The 15,817-nt window shown below is 36.1% G+C and overlaps 1 protein-coding gene across 2 annotated transcripts; it reads right to left on the minus strand.

The window, feature by feature from the left end:
- Positions 1 to 5,266: 5,266 nt before the first annotated feature.
- polr2f (RNA polymerase II, I and III subunit F) lies at positions 5,267 to 13,838 on the minus strand. Of its 2 annotated transcripts, NM_001002544.3 has the most exon segments (5): positions 5,267 to 5,581; positions 9,661 to 9,732; positions 11,955 to 12,085; positions 13,386 to 13,455; positions 13,699 to 13,838. In NM_001002544.3, coding segments are annotated over 5 exon segments (384 nt in total). In that variant the 5' UTR covers positions 13,719 to 13,838; the 3' UTR covers positions 5,267 to 5,490.
- Positions 13,839 to 15,817: the final 1,979 nt, after the last annotated feature.

Raw genomic sequence — 15,817 nt, forward strand, 5'->3', positions numbered from 1 at the left:
CAGAAGAGCGACTACACACACACACTCACGGATACACTAATACACGTACACACACAAACCTGCAAAAACACTGATATAACACTCATACCTAACAGAAACACAATAACACTCACACAAACATTATTAAGAGACATTATTAGAAGACATGGGATCAGCTTTCACTGCAGTGCAGATGATACTCGGTTATATATTTCAACTAAACCTGACGAGACGTCTGAACTGTCTAAACTAACTGAGTGTATCAAAGACATCAAAGACTGGATGACCAACAATTTCCTTCTCTTAAACTCCGATAAAACAGAATTATTACTTATTGGGCCTAAATCCTGTACACAGCAGATCTCGCAACTCAATCTACAATTAGAGAGATACAGAGTTAGTGTTAGCGCTACTATAAAAGATCTGGGTGTTATATTAGACAGCAGACTAACTGTTGATAATCATATATCCCATGTCACAAAAACTGCCTTCTTTCATCTGAGAAATATCGCTAAATTACGAAATATGCTATCCATCTCGGATGCAGAAAAGCTAGTTCATGCTTTTATGAGCTCTAGGCTGGATTACTGTAATGCTCTGTTTGCTGGCTGTCCAGCATCCTCTATTAACAAACTTCAGCAAGTACAAAATGCAGCAGCCAGAGTTCTGACCAGGTCTAGAAAATATGATCATATCGCCCCAATGTTCTCCTCCTTACACTGGCTGCCTGTTAAGTTTCGTATTGAATTTAAAACATTACTTCTCACCTATAAAGTTCTAAATCATCGAGCTCCTGTTTATCTAACCAACCTTCTGTCTCGCTACAATCCAACTCGCTCTTCAAGATCTCAAAACTCAGGGCTTCTGGTAGTACCTAGAATAGCAAAGTCCACTAAAGGAGGTTGAGTCTTCTTCTTTATGGCTCCTACACTCTGGAATAGCCTTCCTGATAATGTCCGAGGCTCAGACACACTCTCTCAAGTTAAAACTAGATTAAAGACTGATCTCTTAAGTAAAAAATACACTCAATGCATCACTTAGCAGTATGATACAGGAATGTGCTCCATGCAGGTAAGCTGGCTTGACAACCACCCGCAGGACACAGTCCTCCTTAATACACCAGATTGAATTCACTCAGTTAGAAATTCTCATATGCTTCAAATGTTTGTTTATATAACTGCTATTTTCATTTACAGCACTTTATTTTTGCATCTCATTTAAATACTCTATGAACGCTAACACTAATTATCCCTTTTTATTCTCTATTTCCATGTGGAGATACTCATCCCAAGGCCTCTAGAGATTATGCAGCGCCATTGATGCGATCCAAGACCTGTGAAGAGATGATCCCAAGATTTCCATATCCTGGACCAGGCCGTATCCTGAGCTGATGCTATGGTTGACATGGAGGAGTGGAGAGCATGAGACTGATTTCTGAAAGACCCTAGTGACAGACGAGTCCTCGAATTGATCCCATGGCCCAGTCTCCTGCCAGTTCTCCATAATGGACGTCCATCTTCTTCATTCTCTGGCGCCTAGACTGCAGCTCCACACAGGAAGTTTGGCCAGTGGAGAAATGGTCAGAGCCTGGTTTCTCTCGAGGTTTTTTTTCCTTCACTTTGGTCAATTGGTAAAGTTTGTTCCTCCACTGTCGCCACTGGCTTGCTTGGTTTGGAACTTGTGGAGCTGCGCATCGATGGATTTGCTCTTCAGTGAATGGACTCTTAGCAGTGAAAATTAAACCACAATGAACTGAACTAAACTGAACTTAAACTCTGACAACAAGACTTTACTAGAACTGTGTGAAGCTGCTTTGGCACAATCTACATTGTAAAAGCGCTATAGAACTAAACATGAATAGAATTGAACACACACTTACAGAGACACAAATGTATACTTACAGCCACTCTCCCTCTCTCACACACACACACACACACTCACTCACTAACTAACTAACTAAAACTGGCTTGCACAAACACTCACTCACATGTACACTTACACAAATGCACACACACACACTAGTTCTTGCTGCAACAGGATTTGACATTCCTAAACAATGTGCATAAGAGAGAGAGAGAGAGAGAGAGAGAGAGAGAGAGAGAGAGAGAGAGAGAGAGAGAGAGAGAGAGAGAGAGTACTTGTAACTCCACAAGTCATGAGGACAGACATTTTCCCCATCTGCACCTGAGATGAGTGTGCAGCAGTGAATCCTCTGGTTCAGTGCAATCTGAGCGTCATCCAGTGCTTTTAATTAGGCCTGTGCAATATGGACAAAGAAATCATACTGCGATTTTATGAATGAATATTGCGATAGCGATTTTATTTGCGATTTTGGCAACTGTATTTGCTTTTTCAAACAAGCTACACACACACATTTTAAATGTATTTAATGCTCAAGAAGTGCATAACAAAAACTATTGCGTCAGTAATTTCTTTGTGCCATTTTGACCCTGTCCCATAAGGTAAGGCACTTGCAAATGCTTAAACAATGGATATTAGCTTAGTCTGTTTGGGCTGGCTTTGAAGAGTGGTTTATTGTTTCGATGGACTTTGTCGAGATGCATTGATCATGCAGTTTTTTATGACACTGTTTTAATCACAATCGCAAAAAAATAAAAATAAACTAAAAAAATCGCAACTTAAGCACACACGAAGTTTTAAATCGCAGAAGGCTGCAATTTTTTATTAAATTTATTTATTTATTTTGAATTTTATTCAGAATATGTTCTTGTGCACATGATTTTAATATGTTAACCAATCAGAGCTGACGCAGTGCACCGGGCAGTTACAGCTAAGCTGAGTTGGAGAAAGATGTTAATCAGGTCACTCTGTGCATGGCGAAGTTGAGTGGGAGGATCGAATAGGCGAGCAGGAGGAAAGAACATAAAATATGGATGCAGATCAAAATAAAAATGATTTGATGATAAAGAGAAATTCAACAACAGTCGTTTGGGAGTATTTTGGATTCAGGAGAGAGGATGTGTCACAGAGCAAGGCAATTTGCAAGACTTGTGAAATGATTATTCCAACAAAATGGAGCAATACTACAAATCTGATCCAACACTTAAGACAGTGTCATAAAAAACTGCAAGATCAATGCATCTCGACAAAGTCCATCAAAACAAACAAAAGCACACATCAAAGCCAGCCCAAACAGACTAAACTAGTATCCATTGTTCAAGCATTCGCAAGCGCCGTGCCTTATGGGAAAGGGTCAAAACGGCACAAAAAAATTACTGACGCAATAGTCTTGTTATGCACTTATTGTGCGCTGAATGCATTTAGAATGTAGCTTGTTTGAAAAAGCAAATACAGTTGCCAAAATCGCAAATAAAATTGCAATCGCAATATTCATTCATAAAATCGGAATATGATTATTTTGTCCTTATTGCACACACCTAGTATCAAACCTTTAACTTAATAAACAGTTGTTAATAAACAGTTGTAGTTTAATCAAATGGAGCACAACGTACAACAGAACTTTGGTAAGCTCGGAAGAAACAAAGCTTGAAATATAAATTACATGGCTATTTTCAACGACAGGCTTCAGCCACTGTTTAAACTTGTCTGTCTTGTTTCTTTTACGGGCAGGAGTACGCAAACTTAAATGTGTTTCGCTCTATGGATTCTCTACATGTGGAGAGCCTCATATCACCTTCCCACGTTTGTCGCAAATTACGTGACATCATCCCGGACAGAGAAGCTTGGCCGGACGCGCCTTGGCTTGAACCAGTGGTGTGAATCAAGCACACCTTTGTAAGTATTAGAGGGAAAATAATATTTTTTGTTTTTGGAGTCAAACACTTTGGACAACGCTTGAACAAAATTTAAGACCTCATAAAAGCACAATTAAGACTTTTGAATACCGTTAAGGACCTTAACTTTCATCATAATTGATTTATCAACATTTAATACTTTTTAAGACCCCTTGGCACACCCTGATAAAGTACTCGAATTATTACTAGAAAAAAAAGTACCCTCACATCTTGACTGTTTATTACTCCGATGACTGCAGCAGATCTTCGTCTTCTTACAGTATTTACCTTAAAAAAATAAACAGGCAGATTCAGACACTTTAACTGAAACAGATACCTTAACATTTAACCGCTTCTAATGTATTCTAACGTCCATCATCGCTATTATTTTTTTAACTAGATATTAAAGTTTGAGGACAATCTTTATGGTGGCTTGAAAAGCCAAGTCTGAAAGTTTGAAGTGGTTTTAAAGTGTAAATAGCATGTTAGTATGATTCTAGCTTGAATTACTATGTTACTAGCATGGTTCTAACATGAATTAGCATGATTCTAGCATGAATTAGCGAAAAACATGGGTCGAAATTTATCAGTAGTGAAGGAATCTGGATGTTTTAAGCCGCATAAGAAATCTTGGCCAATACTTAAATCTAAATTAAGTATTGGCCAAGTTGTACTAGTCTAATATGTCCCAATTCAATATTCAGGTTAGTATAAACTACTCATCCACCAGTGTGCAGCATGCTAATTATATGAAGGGAAGGAAACCACACTATTCATCTACCAGCAGATTAAGCAAACGTTCTTGATACATATACACAAAGGACTCGAATTACAAAAATAAGTACCTCAAACCTCGACTGTTTACTCCGATGGCTGCAGCAGATCTTCGTCTTCTTACGGTAGATTTACCTTAAAAAGGCAGATTTACACACCTTAAACGAAACAAACGACGAATACCTTCAGATTCACTCAACAGCTCGTAACGGAATTCTAACGGAAACGGTTCCTCATCGCTATTTTTAAATAAAACCCCGCGAAAATTATGGCGCGAAGTTTTCTTCACATATTAAATCATAACAATAAATGAACTATAACACACTTGTTGTACAATGATCATACAAGTTAATAAATTCTTTAAAAATATATAAAATGTGCATCTGCTATAATAAAATGGAGGATTAAATACAGTATTTGGAAACGATTTTTAAAAACAATATGCCACAGATACAGTACAAGCTAATTTTTATTTCAGCATTAAGTGTAATTTAAAACCAGCCCACTGACTAAAAAACAAATACTGCATACTATTCTGTATGTGTAATGTAAAATATATATATTTAAAATTCTAAATTTCACCATTGATTAAGCACTACACCGAAATTAAAAAAAATTAATTCTGTGAAATCTAATTATTTTAATAAAACTGACAATAAGCTGACCAGGTTTGCAACCAGTTGTTAGTACAAAGTAAAATGCTTGGCATTCAACATGGATCCAGTAATAATGTCACAGAAACACAAGAGCACAAAGCATTCTTTTCTACAAAAAGGTTTAATTCAGCACAACAATAAAAACAAAAATGAACATTAAATTATGACATTGTGAGTGAAATCTTCTTTTCTCTGGTGTTTCAGTGTGTTCCTACTGCCCTCCTGTGGACAAGCACAACAACTGCTGAACATAAAGTCACCTGCACACTGTAACCCAGTGCTGAAAACACACAGATCAGATGTGGACCATGACGTGTGTGTGCTTCTCAGTCAGTAATGATGAGTTCATCACAGCCCCAGTCCTCATAACTCCCGTCAGGGAGATACCGGCGGATGATAATGGGGATTTTCCTGCTCCTGAAAAACACAAACATGATTAAAACACACAAATAAATGTTTTCAGAAATGCATGTTTTTGTGTTCATCTAATGAATAAGGTGTGTATAATGCAGTTATCTCAAACAGGATATCTCATTATTATTTTACATATATTAAAATATAGTACATTTATTTATTATTTATTTATTTCCACGTCAGCAACTTATGGCCATTTCAAGGCAAAATGGATACACATAAAAACATTACATGATAAAAACAAATTCCTATTACAATAAAAAGTTACTGGGACAAATATATAAAATATAAATCAATGAAATTCACACAAAAATATACTCAAAGTTAAATAGGATTTTTCAGTTAAATTTTTAATAAATAATTTAATAATCTTTCTGGTGGTACCTTTTTAAAAATGTCCATCAAAGTACTCCCCTTATCAAAATATTGTATAACAGTATTTATCATTCAATCTGATGTTTTATTATAAGAGCAGCCTGGCAGTAATTACATTTAGGTGGTGCTTCAATATTCAGTAAATGTAAATGAGTCAACCTACAATGTCCAATTCGACATCTAGTATAGAAAATTTGATCATGTCTGGTCTCAAAATTATAATTTGTAAAGTGTCTTTCATTTATTTACGGGTTTAATTTCATGTAATTTATTTATAGTAAGTAAGTAAGTAAGTAAAGTTTATTTATAAAGCACATTTACTTCAGTTTGGCACTGACCAAAGTGCTGAACAAAACCATAGCACACACTCTAAAAGAGTAAAAGATAACAATAAAAGTAATAATAGGAATAAAAGTATTACAGCAACAACCACAATAAAGATTAAAAGCCTGGGAATGCAATAGAATAAAAATGTGTCTTAAGTCTGGACTTAAAAATAGAGAGAGAAGAAGCACTTGTAATATCCGGTGGCAGCTGGTTCCACAAACGAGGAGCAGCGACTGCAAAGGCTCTATCCCCTTTCAGTTTAAGTCGTGACCGAGGAACATGAAGTAAAATTTTATTTGAGGACCTAAGAGACCGAGAAGTTGACTGTAAGTTAATAAGCTCTGATATATAAGAAGATGCTTGCCCATTCAGTGCTTTAAAAACAATAAGTAAAATCTTGAACTGAATTCTAAAATTAACAGGAAGCCAATGAAGGGATGCTAAAACTGGAGAGATATGAGCATGTTTTTTGGTGCCTGTTAAAAGTCTAGCTGCCGCATTTTGAACCAACTGCAACCGTGCCAATGAGGATTGGGGGAGACCAACATATAGAGAATTGCAATAGTCTAGGCGGGACGTGATAAAAGCATGTATGACCTTTTCCAGATCTTGAAAGGAAAGAATGGATTTGAGTCTGGAGATGATCCTCAGCTGATAATAACTATTCTTAACCACTGAGCTAATTTGTTTTTCTAGACAAAGGTCAGAATCAAAGATAACACCTAGATTTTTTACTTGCGATTTAACATACGGTGCAAGACTTCCCAAGCCCCCAATATACGACATTCTTGTTTTTGAGGGGCCGAAGAGAATAACTTCAGTTTTGTCATTATTAAGTTGAAGGAAGTTTTTTGCCATCCAACATTTAATATCCTCAAGACAATTAATTAGAGACTGCAGGGAGTTCTGAGATTTTAAAGGAACATACAGCTGAGAGTCATCTGCATAAAAATGAAAAGATATGTTATGTTTCCTTATAATATTACCAAGAGGAAGCATATATAAGTTGAAGAGCATTGGACCCAGAATAGAGCCCTGGGGGACACCACACAGAAGAGGGGCAGATGTTGACATAAATTGGCCAACAGAAACTGAAAAAGACCTGGATTTCAGATATGACTGAAACCATTGAAGTGCTGAACCCTTTATGCCCACCCAATGTTCCAGACGTGACAGAAGTATGGTATGATCAACTGTATCAAAAGCAGAACTCAGATCTAGTAAAACCAAAACTGCATTACTGCCTGAATCTACCGACAGCAGTAAGTCATTCCACACTTTTAACAGAGCGGTTTCAGTACTGTGGTGCATAGTGAAACCTGACTGTAAAGGTTCAAGTTTATGGGACGATTTTAAAAAAGGCTGTAGCTGTGATAAGACAGCTCTTTCTAGAACCTTTGACATAAATGGAAGTTTAGAGATAGGACGGAAGTTATTTAAGCAATTTATATCTGCATTGGGTTTTTTAAGCAATGGCTGGACAACTGCATGCTTTAAAAACGCAGGGACAGTGCCTGAAACTAAGCAGGAATTAATAATTGCTTGTATACTAGAACCTATTGTGTTGAAAGTCTCCTTTAAAAGATTAGAGGAAATAGGATCACACGGCAAAGTTGAAGTTTTTGTCTGAAACACTAAACCCCTCAACTCAGAGAGAGACACTGGTTCAAAATTACAGAAGGTAGCTGAAGAAACTGTCGAGTCCACACAGGAACTAGGGCAGAGAGGGGCAAAAGAGGATCTGATATCAGCTACCTTCTCAGTAAAGAACCTTTTAAATCTCTCACATATCTCTGATGACTGCTCAATTTTGCATGAGGTACGTGGAGAAATTATTGCGTTAATTGTGTCAAATAAAATTTTAGGGGTGTGTGAATGTTTATTAATAATGTCTGAAAAGTATGTAGCTCTAGCCTTTTTTGCTGCTTTTTGAAAGTTTACTTGTGCATCTCTAAAGATTTCAAGAGAGACAACAAGGTGATCTTTTCTCCAGCGCCGTTCTGCTTTACGACAAATCTGTCTGAGTGAGCGAGAGAGATCATCCAGCCATGGCTGTGATTTCATTTTTGGATACTTATATTTTAAAGGAGCTACACAGTCTAAGATATCTGAACAAGAAGAATTAAAAAGAGAAATTAAATCATCAGGACTTGAGGAATGCTCAGCAGCAGCTAATATTGCTGTAGACACTTTGTTACTATTAAACATAGTAGAAAACTGATTTGCAGTGAGAGAGTTTATGCAGCGAGAGTGAAAACCTTCACTTTTTGTAGTACCAGAGAAGTATGATAGAGTAGTGTTAAAAACAATAGGCTTATGATCTGAGAAGGAGGCATCTTCAATGACAATATTTTCTATGGAAAACCCGTAGGACATTATAAGGTCCAAAGTGTGGCCTAGTGCATGTGTAGCACCAACAATATGCTGAGTAAATCCAAAAGAATCCAAAACATGCATAAACTCAGTTACCAAAGGCTTTCCAGGGCAGCACACGTGAATATTAAAATCCCCTAAGATTAATAAACGATCATAAGATGTGATTATATGAGAAACAAATTCAGAAAACTCCTTTATGAAACCTCTATCAGGCTTAGGAGGCCTGTAAACCAGAACACACAGAAAAGGAGTGGTATCCGATTCTATCAGAGCACATTGGGATTCAAATGTAGTGAAGTCCCCGACAGAGATAGTCCGATGATACATTTATAAATAATGAAATGGGGTTATATGTCTTTATGTTTTATAAATATATATGTATATTGTCATTTTATGTTGTAGGACAGTGTCAAATATGAATGCCTGCCAAGAACATCTGTGCAAACAATAAGATAATGAAAAAAAGTAAATAAGATTATACAAATGAAAACATTTTTATATAGATAATATTACATTACATTATAGTTTGCACTCTTTACAATATCTGGATCTACATGAATAAATGACTTACGCCAACATACAGTTGAAGTCAGAATTATTGGGCCATATTTAAATAATTATATATTATATATAGATTTTTAAATATTTCCCAAATTATGTTGAACAGATTCTGGAAATGTTCACAGTATGTCTGATAATATTTTTTCTTCTGGAGAAAGTCTGATTTGTTTTATTTTGGCTAGAATAAAAGCAGTTTTTAAATTTTTTAAACACCATTTTAAGGTCAATATTATTAGCCCCTTAAGCTATATTTTTTCGATAGTCTCCAGAACAAACCATCATTATACAATAACTTGCCTTCAAAACAAATGATAGTCAGTTTAAAATAGTACAATATATAATACTAATATACTCCAATTAATCATATTAACCAATGGAGAATCTGTCAATTACAGGATGTAATAGTCATAAAGGCTGAGTCTTTCTGATGTGTTTCATCTTACTTGAGCTCTTTCATTGCGATTTGCAGTGGATCCGTCTCTCCCTCCAGCTCCACCATCACCGGCGCACACATCCTGTCACACAGAAGGTGATGTCACTGATGAGTAAAGCAGCATTATTTGCAAACACTAAACATGATCATTATATCATCTCAAAATGTGAATCACTGTATCATCCAGCTCGATTGAGATTACAGAGCAATAAAATCATCATGAATAAATTGAACATCTTCAACTTTACAACTTCTGTAAAGCAGACTGTAAACAATGCTGTGGAAAGCGCTAGATAAATACAATAAACCCAACAGGGTTTCCTCTTAAGCCAAATGGAAAAATCTGACTTTTACAGACTGTAAAGCTGAATTAGCATGATGTACAGAGAAAGATGAAAAACAGACAGACGTTGTGTTGAGCATTAAGCAGAGTAAAAGACTGACTGAGTTTGACAGAACTAAATGTCTGTTGTCAAGTGAGAAAGAAAAAAATGGCAATGTAGTCAGGCCTGTCACAATAATCAATAAATTGACTCATCGCAAAACACATGGACATGACCTCAATCAGTTTTGGTGATGCAAAATACTCTCACCGGCCACTTTATTAGGTACACCTGTCTAACTGCTCATTAACACAATCTTTCTAATCAACCAATCACATGGCAGTAACTCAATATATTTAGGCGTACATGGTCGAGATGATCTGCTGCAGCTCAAAGCAAGTAAAACTGGACAATAGAAGATTGGAGAAACGTTGCTGCTCTGATGAGTCTCCATTTCTGCTGACACATTCAGATGCTCGGTTTAGAATTAGACATCAACAACATGAAAGCATGGATCATCCTGCCTTGTATCAGCGGTTCAGGCTGGTGGTGGTGGTGTAATGGTGTGGGGGAGATTTTCTTTGGGTTCATTAGTACCAATTGAGCATCAACGCCACAGCCTAGCTGAGTATTGCTGCTGACCATGTCCATCCCTTTATGAGCACAGTGTCTCCATCTTCTGATGGCTACTTCCAGCAGGATAACACCATTTCATAAAGCTCAATCATCTCAGACTGGTGAACATGACGATGAGTTCACTGTACTCAAATGGCCTCCACAGTCACCAGAGCTCAATCCAATAGAGCAGCTTTGGGATGTGGTGGAACGGGAGATTGGCATCATGGATGTGCAGCCGACAAATCTGCAGCAACTGTGTGATGCTATCATGACAATATGGAGCAAAATCTCTGAGGAATTTTGAAGATTTGCCGGACATGTCCTCGGGAGTCTGTTTTTCATATTAACTTGTGAAATCTGAACTTACAAGGAGAGGATGCAGGACTGAACTGTGTTTAGGCTACTTAATACTGAGGAAAAAGCCCCAATCAGAAAGGCGAATGTCTGCAGCCCTGCCTTTGCTTTCAGATGTCTCCATTTTCCCCCATCCACACTGAGACTAAGCAGCAGCGTTTTAAAATGAAAATGGCCTCTTCAGCGTTTCCAAAACGTTCCATTTTTAGGGCTCTAAAACTATAGCATAGCAACTATAGTAACCATAGCAAAACGTATGCGTTTTCAAACTAAAATGTATTAGTGTAAACAGGGCATCTGTTCTCTTGCACTTTTTTTGTTCACATTTATTATTATATTTTTTTCTTATTTTGACTTCAATGCTTCATCATTAAACTGTTTATAAATATTCTGTGCTCTTTGGAAGAGTTTAACTGCAATGTGATAATATTATATTGTTATTCTGGCATTGTGTGAAGTTTTGAAACCATTTCTGTTGGGTTTTACACTTTAATGCTCCTCTTGAAATGAATGCTAATCAAACGGATAAGAGGCAGATCATTTTGATTGTTTTAGGGAAAAATTTCAAAAATAAGTTTATGGAAAGTTGAAAACAAAATATTTTTCTTAAGAATTTTTAGATATTTGGACTAGAAACGAGAGAAAGCAAAGTAAGAAAAGCATTTGTTTCTCCACAGAAAACCGTCAAATAGAGCCAATCAAACTCTCTAGTGAAACTGTATTCATATCACAATATTTATCACAGAAAAATAAAACCTCACAATATCAGACTCCAAGATCAGCAAGTTAGGCGAAACCAAAGCAATGCTTCAATCCACAGTCAAACAGCGGACAGAGAAAAGGACAAATTAACCAAGTCTAAGCGTTCAGATTAATGCTGTGAAATGATTTAGAGATTCAGCCATTGCAGTGTGCATGTGTGTGATCTCCATGTTTGGTAATGTTGTGTATTTGGCAGTGTGTGTGTGTGCGTGTCGTGTTGAGTGGTGATTGTGGATCGGTCACTCACGCGATCTGCAGAGCTCGTGTTCCCAGCACTCGCGCTCTCTCGTATTTGGTCATGTATTGGGTGGTGATTCTCTTCTGATTGGCCTGCTGTCCTTCACCTGCCGGCAGGATCTGAACATTCTCTTGGTCCTCCTACACACACACACACACATACAAAACATGGGACAAAAATGAAGGCACATAACACACTCACAAACGCATACACGATACACACATTTAAACAAAACACACACATATATATACATATATATATATACATATATATACATATATATACATATATATATATATATATATATATATATATATATATATATATACATATATATACATATATATATATATATATACATATATATACACATATATATACATATATATACATATATATATACACATATATATACATATATATACATATACATATATATATATATATATATATATATATATATATATATATATACATATATATATATATATATATATATATATATATATATACATAAAAAAATAATAATAATATATATATATATATATATATATATATATACATACATACACAACACAGAAACAAATGCATGCTCAAAACACATATAAGCATGCACACGCCCTCACAAATATGCATAATGTACACAAATGCTAGGACAAAACACAAACACAAAAGCATGCACAACACACACACATGAGCAAGCACAAAACACGCATACAAAAACACTATACTATAGTGGAGAACTTGATTTGATCTGTTGTGGTGATTCTACTATATCATTCTACTATATTGGTATCACAGTGGAGCTGTGGGTAGCACAAGCGCCTCACAGAAAGAAAGTTGCTGGTTCAAGTCCCGGCTGGGTCAGTTGGCATCTCTGTGTGGAGTTTGCATGTTCTCCCATGTTGGCGTGGGTTTCCTCCAAACACATGCACTATAGGGGAATTGATCAACTAAACTGGCCACAGTGTATGAGTGTGTGTGGGTGTTTCCCATACACAAGTGCTGTGTAAAACATATGCTGGATAAAATAGCGGTTCATTCCGCAGATTAATAAAGAGACTAAGCCAAACAGACAATGAATGAATGTATTGTACTTTAGTAATATAAACAAATAAGACAATACTTAAGTTTTTACTACAGTAAACTCTGGTGTATTGAAGTATAATATACTCTATAGTTGTAGAAATCTATCGTATACTACAGTTATTCTCAGGTCACTATAGTTAATATTACAGTATGTTGGAGTATTCATTAATACCAGTTGAAAAATACTATAATATATACAGCAAAATACTACAGTGTGGCTCAAAGCATTAAACTAGAACTCAGTGGTATTTCTCATGTGGAAATAAGAGAAACCTTTAACTATAATACTGCATTACTCAGTGATTACCAGGCAGAATATAAGCAAGTATTTCTCTGAAAGTGTGATCTTACATCTTCCACATTCTCCAGATCATCCAGAGGCTCTTCATCTTCAACATCATCGAAATCTCCGTCGTCAAAACTAAACAAACAAACAAACTCTGAGATAAACAAACACACAACATCGACAATAAATCACAAATCAAGTCTTCGCTATATCGGGTAAATAAGACTCAGCTGTTAGGTCTGTGTAAGTCACATTCATCGTTATATCTGTTGTGTCGCAGTATGGAAATGATCGCATGTTGTTGTTTTCCACATTCACACACTTTAAACGATCGAAAACAGTAAAACATTGAGCGCAACACACGCGTTTGAAACTCACTTGTCCTCGTTATCCGACATTATTAGTGTTCTGCGTCTCCTACCCCGGTTTAATAGGTAATTTTTAAGAAAAATGTTATGTCTGGAATCTCACAGCTAATTTACCGCAGCGCGACTCCAAGCGTGGAAGGATTTTCCGGTGGTGCTGCAGCTTCACTGTTCGTGCAGAAACACGATCCACAGCACTGACGTTCCACAAACACGCAGATCGTAAAGCAGTAAAAAAAGACACAATGTAGGAAATGTTTTTATTTATTTATTATTTTTTTATTAACAAGAACCAGCATGTACAGTTTTCTTATACAATACAATCACTTTACATTTCTTAACAAGACAATGTAGGAAATGTGTGATGGTTTATAAAACACGCCTATAGCAGGATGCTAAAAAGACGTTTCAAAACATTTTGACGCTGTAAAACGTTTTGGTTTTATTTTCAATATGTATCCCCCATTTGTCATATCTAATACTGTAGTATTGTATCTAATATAATACAGCTATAGAGTAGCTGTACTTTGTTATTAAATTACCCAATAAAATTAATTTTTTAACGTCTACCCCAACCCTAAACCCAATCGTCACAGTTACTGTAAAAATATTAATTGTTGTTATGTGTCCCAGAAAGGATGCTATATTGATGTGCATATCCTATCCTATCTCTACCCTGTTCTAGCATCAAATTTACATATATTTATATGTTTAACATGACAAACATATGAAAAAAAGACAACAGAACTGAATGAGAATATAAAACTATTTCTACTGGAGTTTTAATTTGGGAATATAGCCTACAAACTCTTTGGTTCTGACCAAAGGCAGAGGTTCTCAAACTTTAACGACACACACGCCAAAAGTGGAGCTTTTTTCAGTTATTCGCCTTATTTATTTGTTTTCTTATTTTCTATTTTTACTTACTGTATAAAGCAGTGCATAGGGTGGCTCCTTACGTCTGCAATATTTCTACTCCTCCTCGCAGTCTTCACTCTGCTTCTGGTCTTACCTTATTCCAGCCATGCTGCAGCTACGAAATACCAGAACACATGTGTTGAGCTGTTGACAGTCGTATATGTGTCCCACACTGCTATAAACACTATTAGGACACCTATATCTCACTAAAAAGTGAAAATTGGTTGTTTTTGTGTTATTTCCAGCTTATTCGTACTTCTGGTTTGAAGCTAATTTTTGAAGCTGCGTCACGGCCATGAGATCTTAGCATGTATTCCAGCGTGTAGACTGGTGGTCTGTACCTGGGGGTACCGTATTATGTCTCTGAGTGTGCTGCATTCATTCATGATTAAGGGCCCTATCATACACCTGGCGCAATGTGGTGCAAGACGCGGCGCAGTAGTCTTTTGGTAGTTTCAGCTTGGTGCAGGAGTGGTTTTGAGGCGTTGCGCTACGCTGTTTAAATAGCAAATGCATTAGCGCTCATTTGTGCGCCCATAGGCGTTCTGGTCTAAAAAGGAAGGCGTTCTGAGGTGGACCGCTGGCGCGTTGCTATTTTGAGAAACTATAATAGATTTTTCATTAGACCAAAACTAACCCGGTCTAAACTCCAGCGCAGAGTTGCACCTCGCTTACACACTGCTTAATACACACAAGAGAGCAACAGGCAAATATCTCTACATATGAAAACATTTAAATATTAAGTATATATATATATATATATATATAGGATATAATAAAGATATAGATATAGAATATAAATATAAAGGATTAAAATATTACAAAACATATTATTTTCTAGCCTACATAAATATGAAAAATCACTGCTTTTATGCCTTCTTCATCTCGGGAGGCTTTTTCAGTTCATTCATAACAATTTGCTTTTGTATAATGTTATTATTATTAGCAGTATTATTTATTATATCCATATTTATATTTGTTTTATTAAAAACAAGCTTAGATTTGTCCATCTGTCAGGTTTTAGACCATATGGGGCACAGCATGTGTTTTAATATATAACTCAGGTTTTTGAGCACATTTCATTATTATTGTTCATTTATTCGTTTGCTGGAAATTAGAACTGAATTTAGAAATAGTTTTGAAACAAATCTTTGCGCTTAACAGACGCAATTAATTATTTATAGACTAATTGATGTCTGTGCGTAAAGGTTTGC

The sequence above is a fragment of the Danio rerio genome, chromosome 3 (assembly GCF_052040795.2).
Source record: "Danio rerio strain M-AB ecotype USA chromosome 3, GRCz13ab, whole genome shotgun sequence".
In the NCBI taxonomy this organism is placed as follows: Eukaryota; Metazoa; Chordata; class Actinopteri; order Cypriniformes; family Danionidae; genus Danio; species Danio rerio.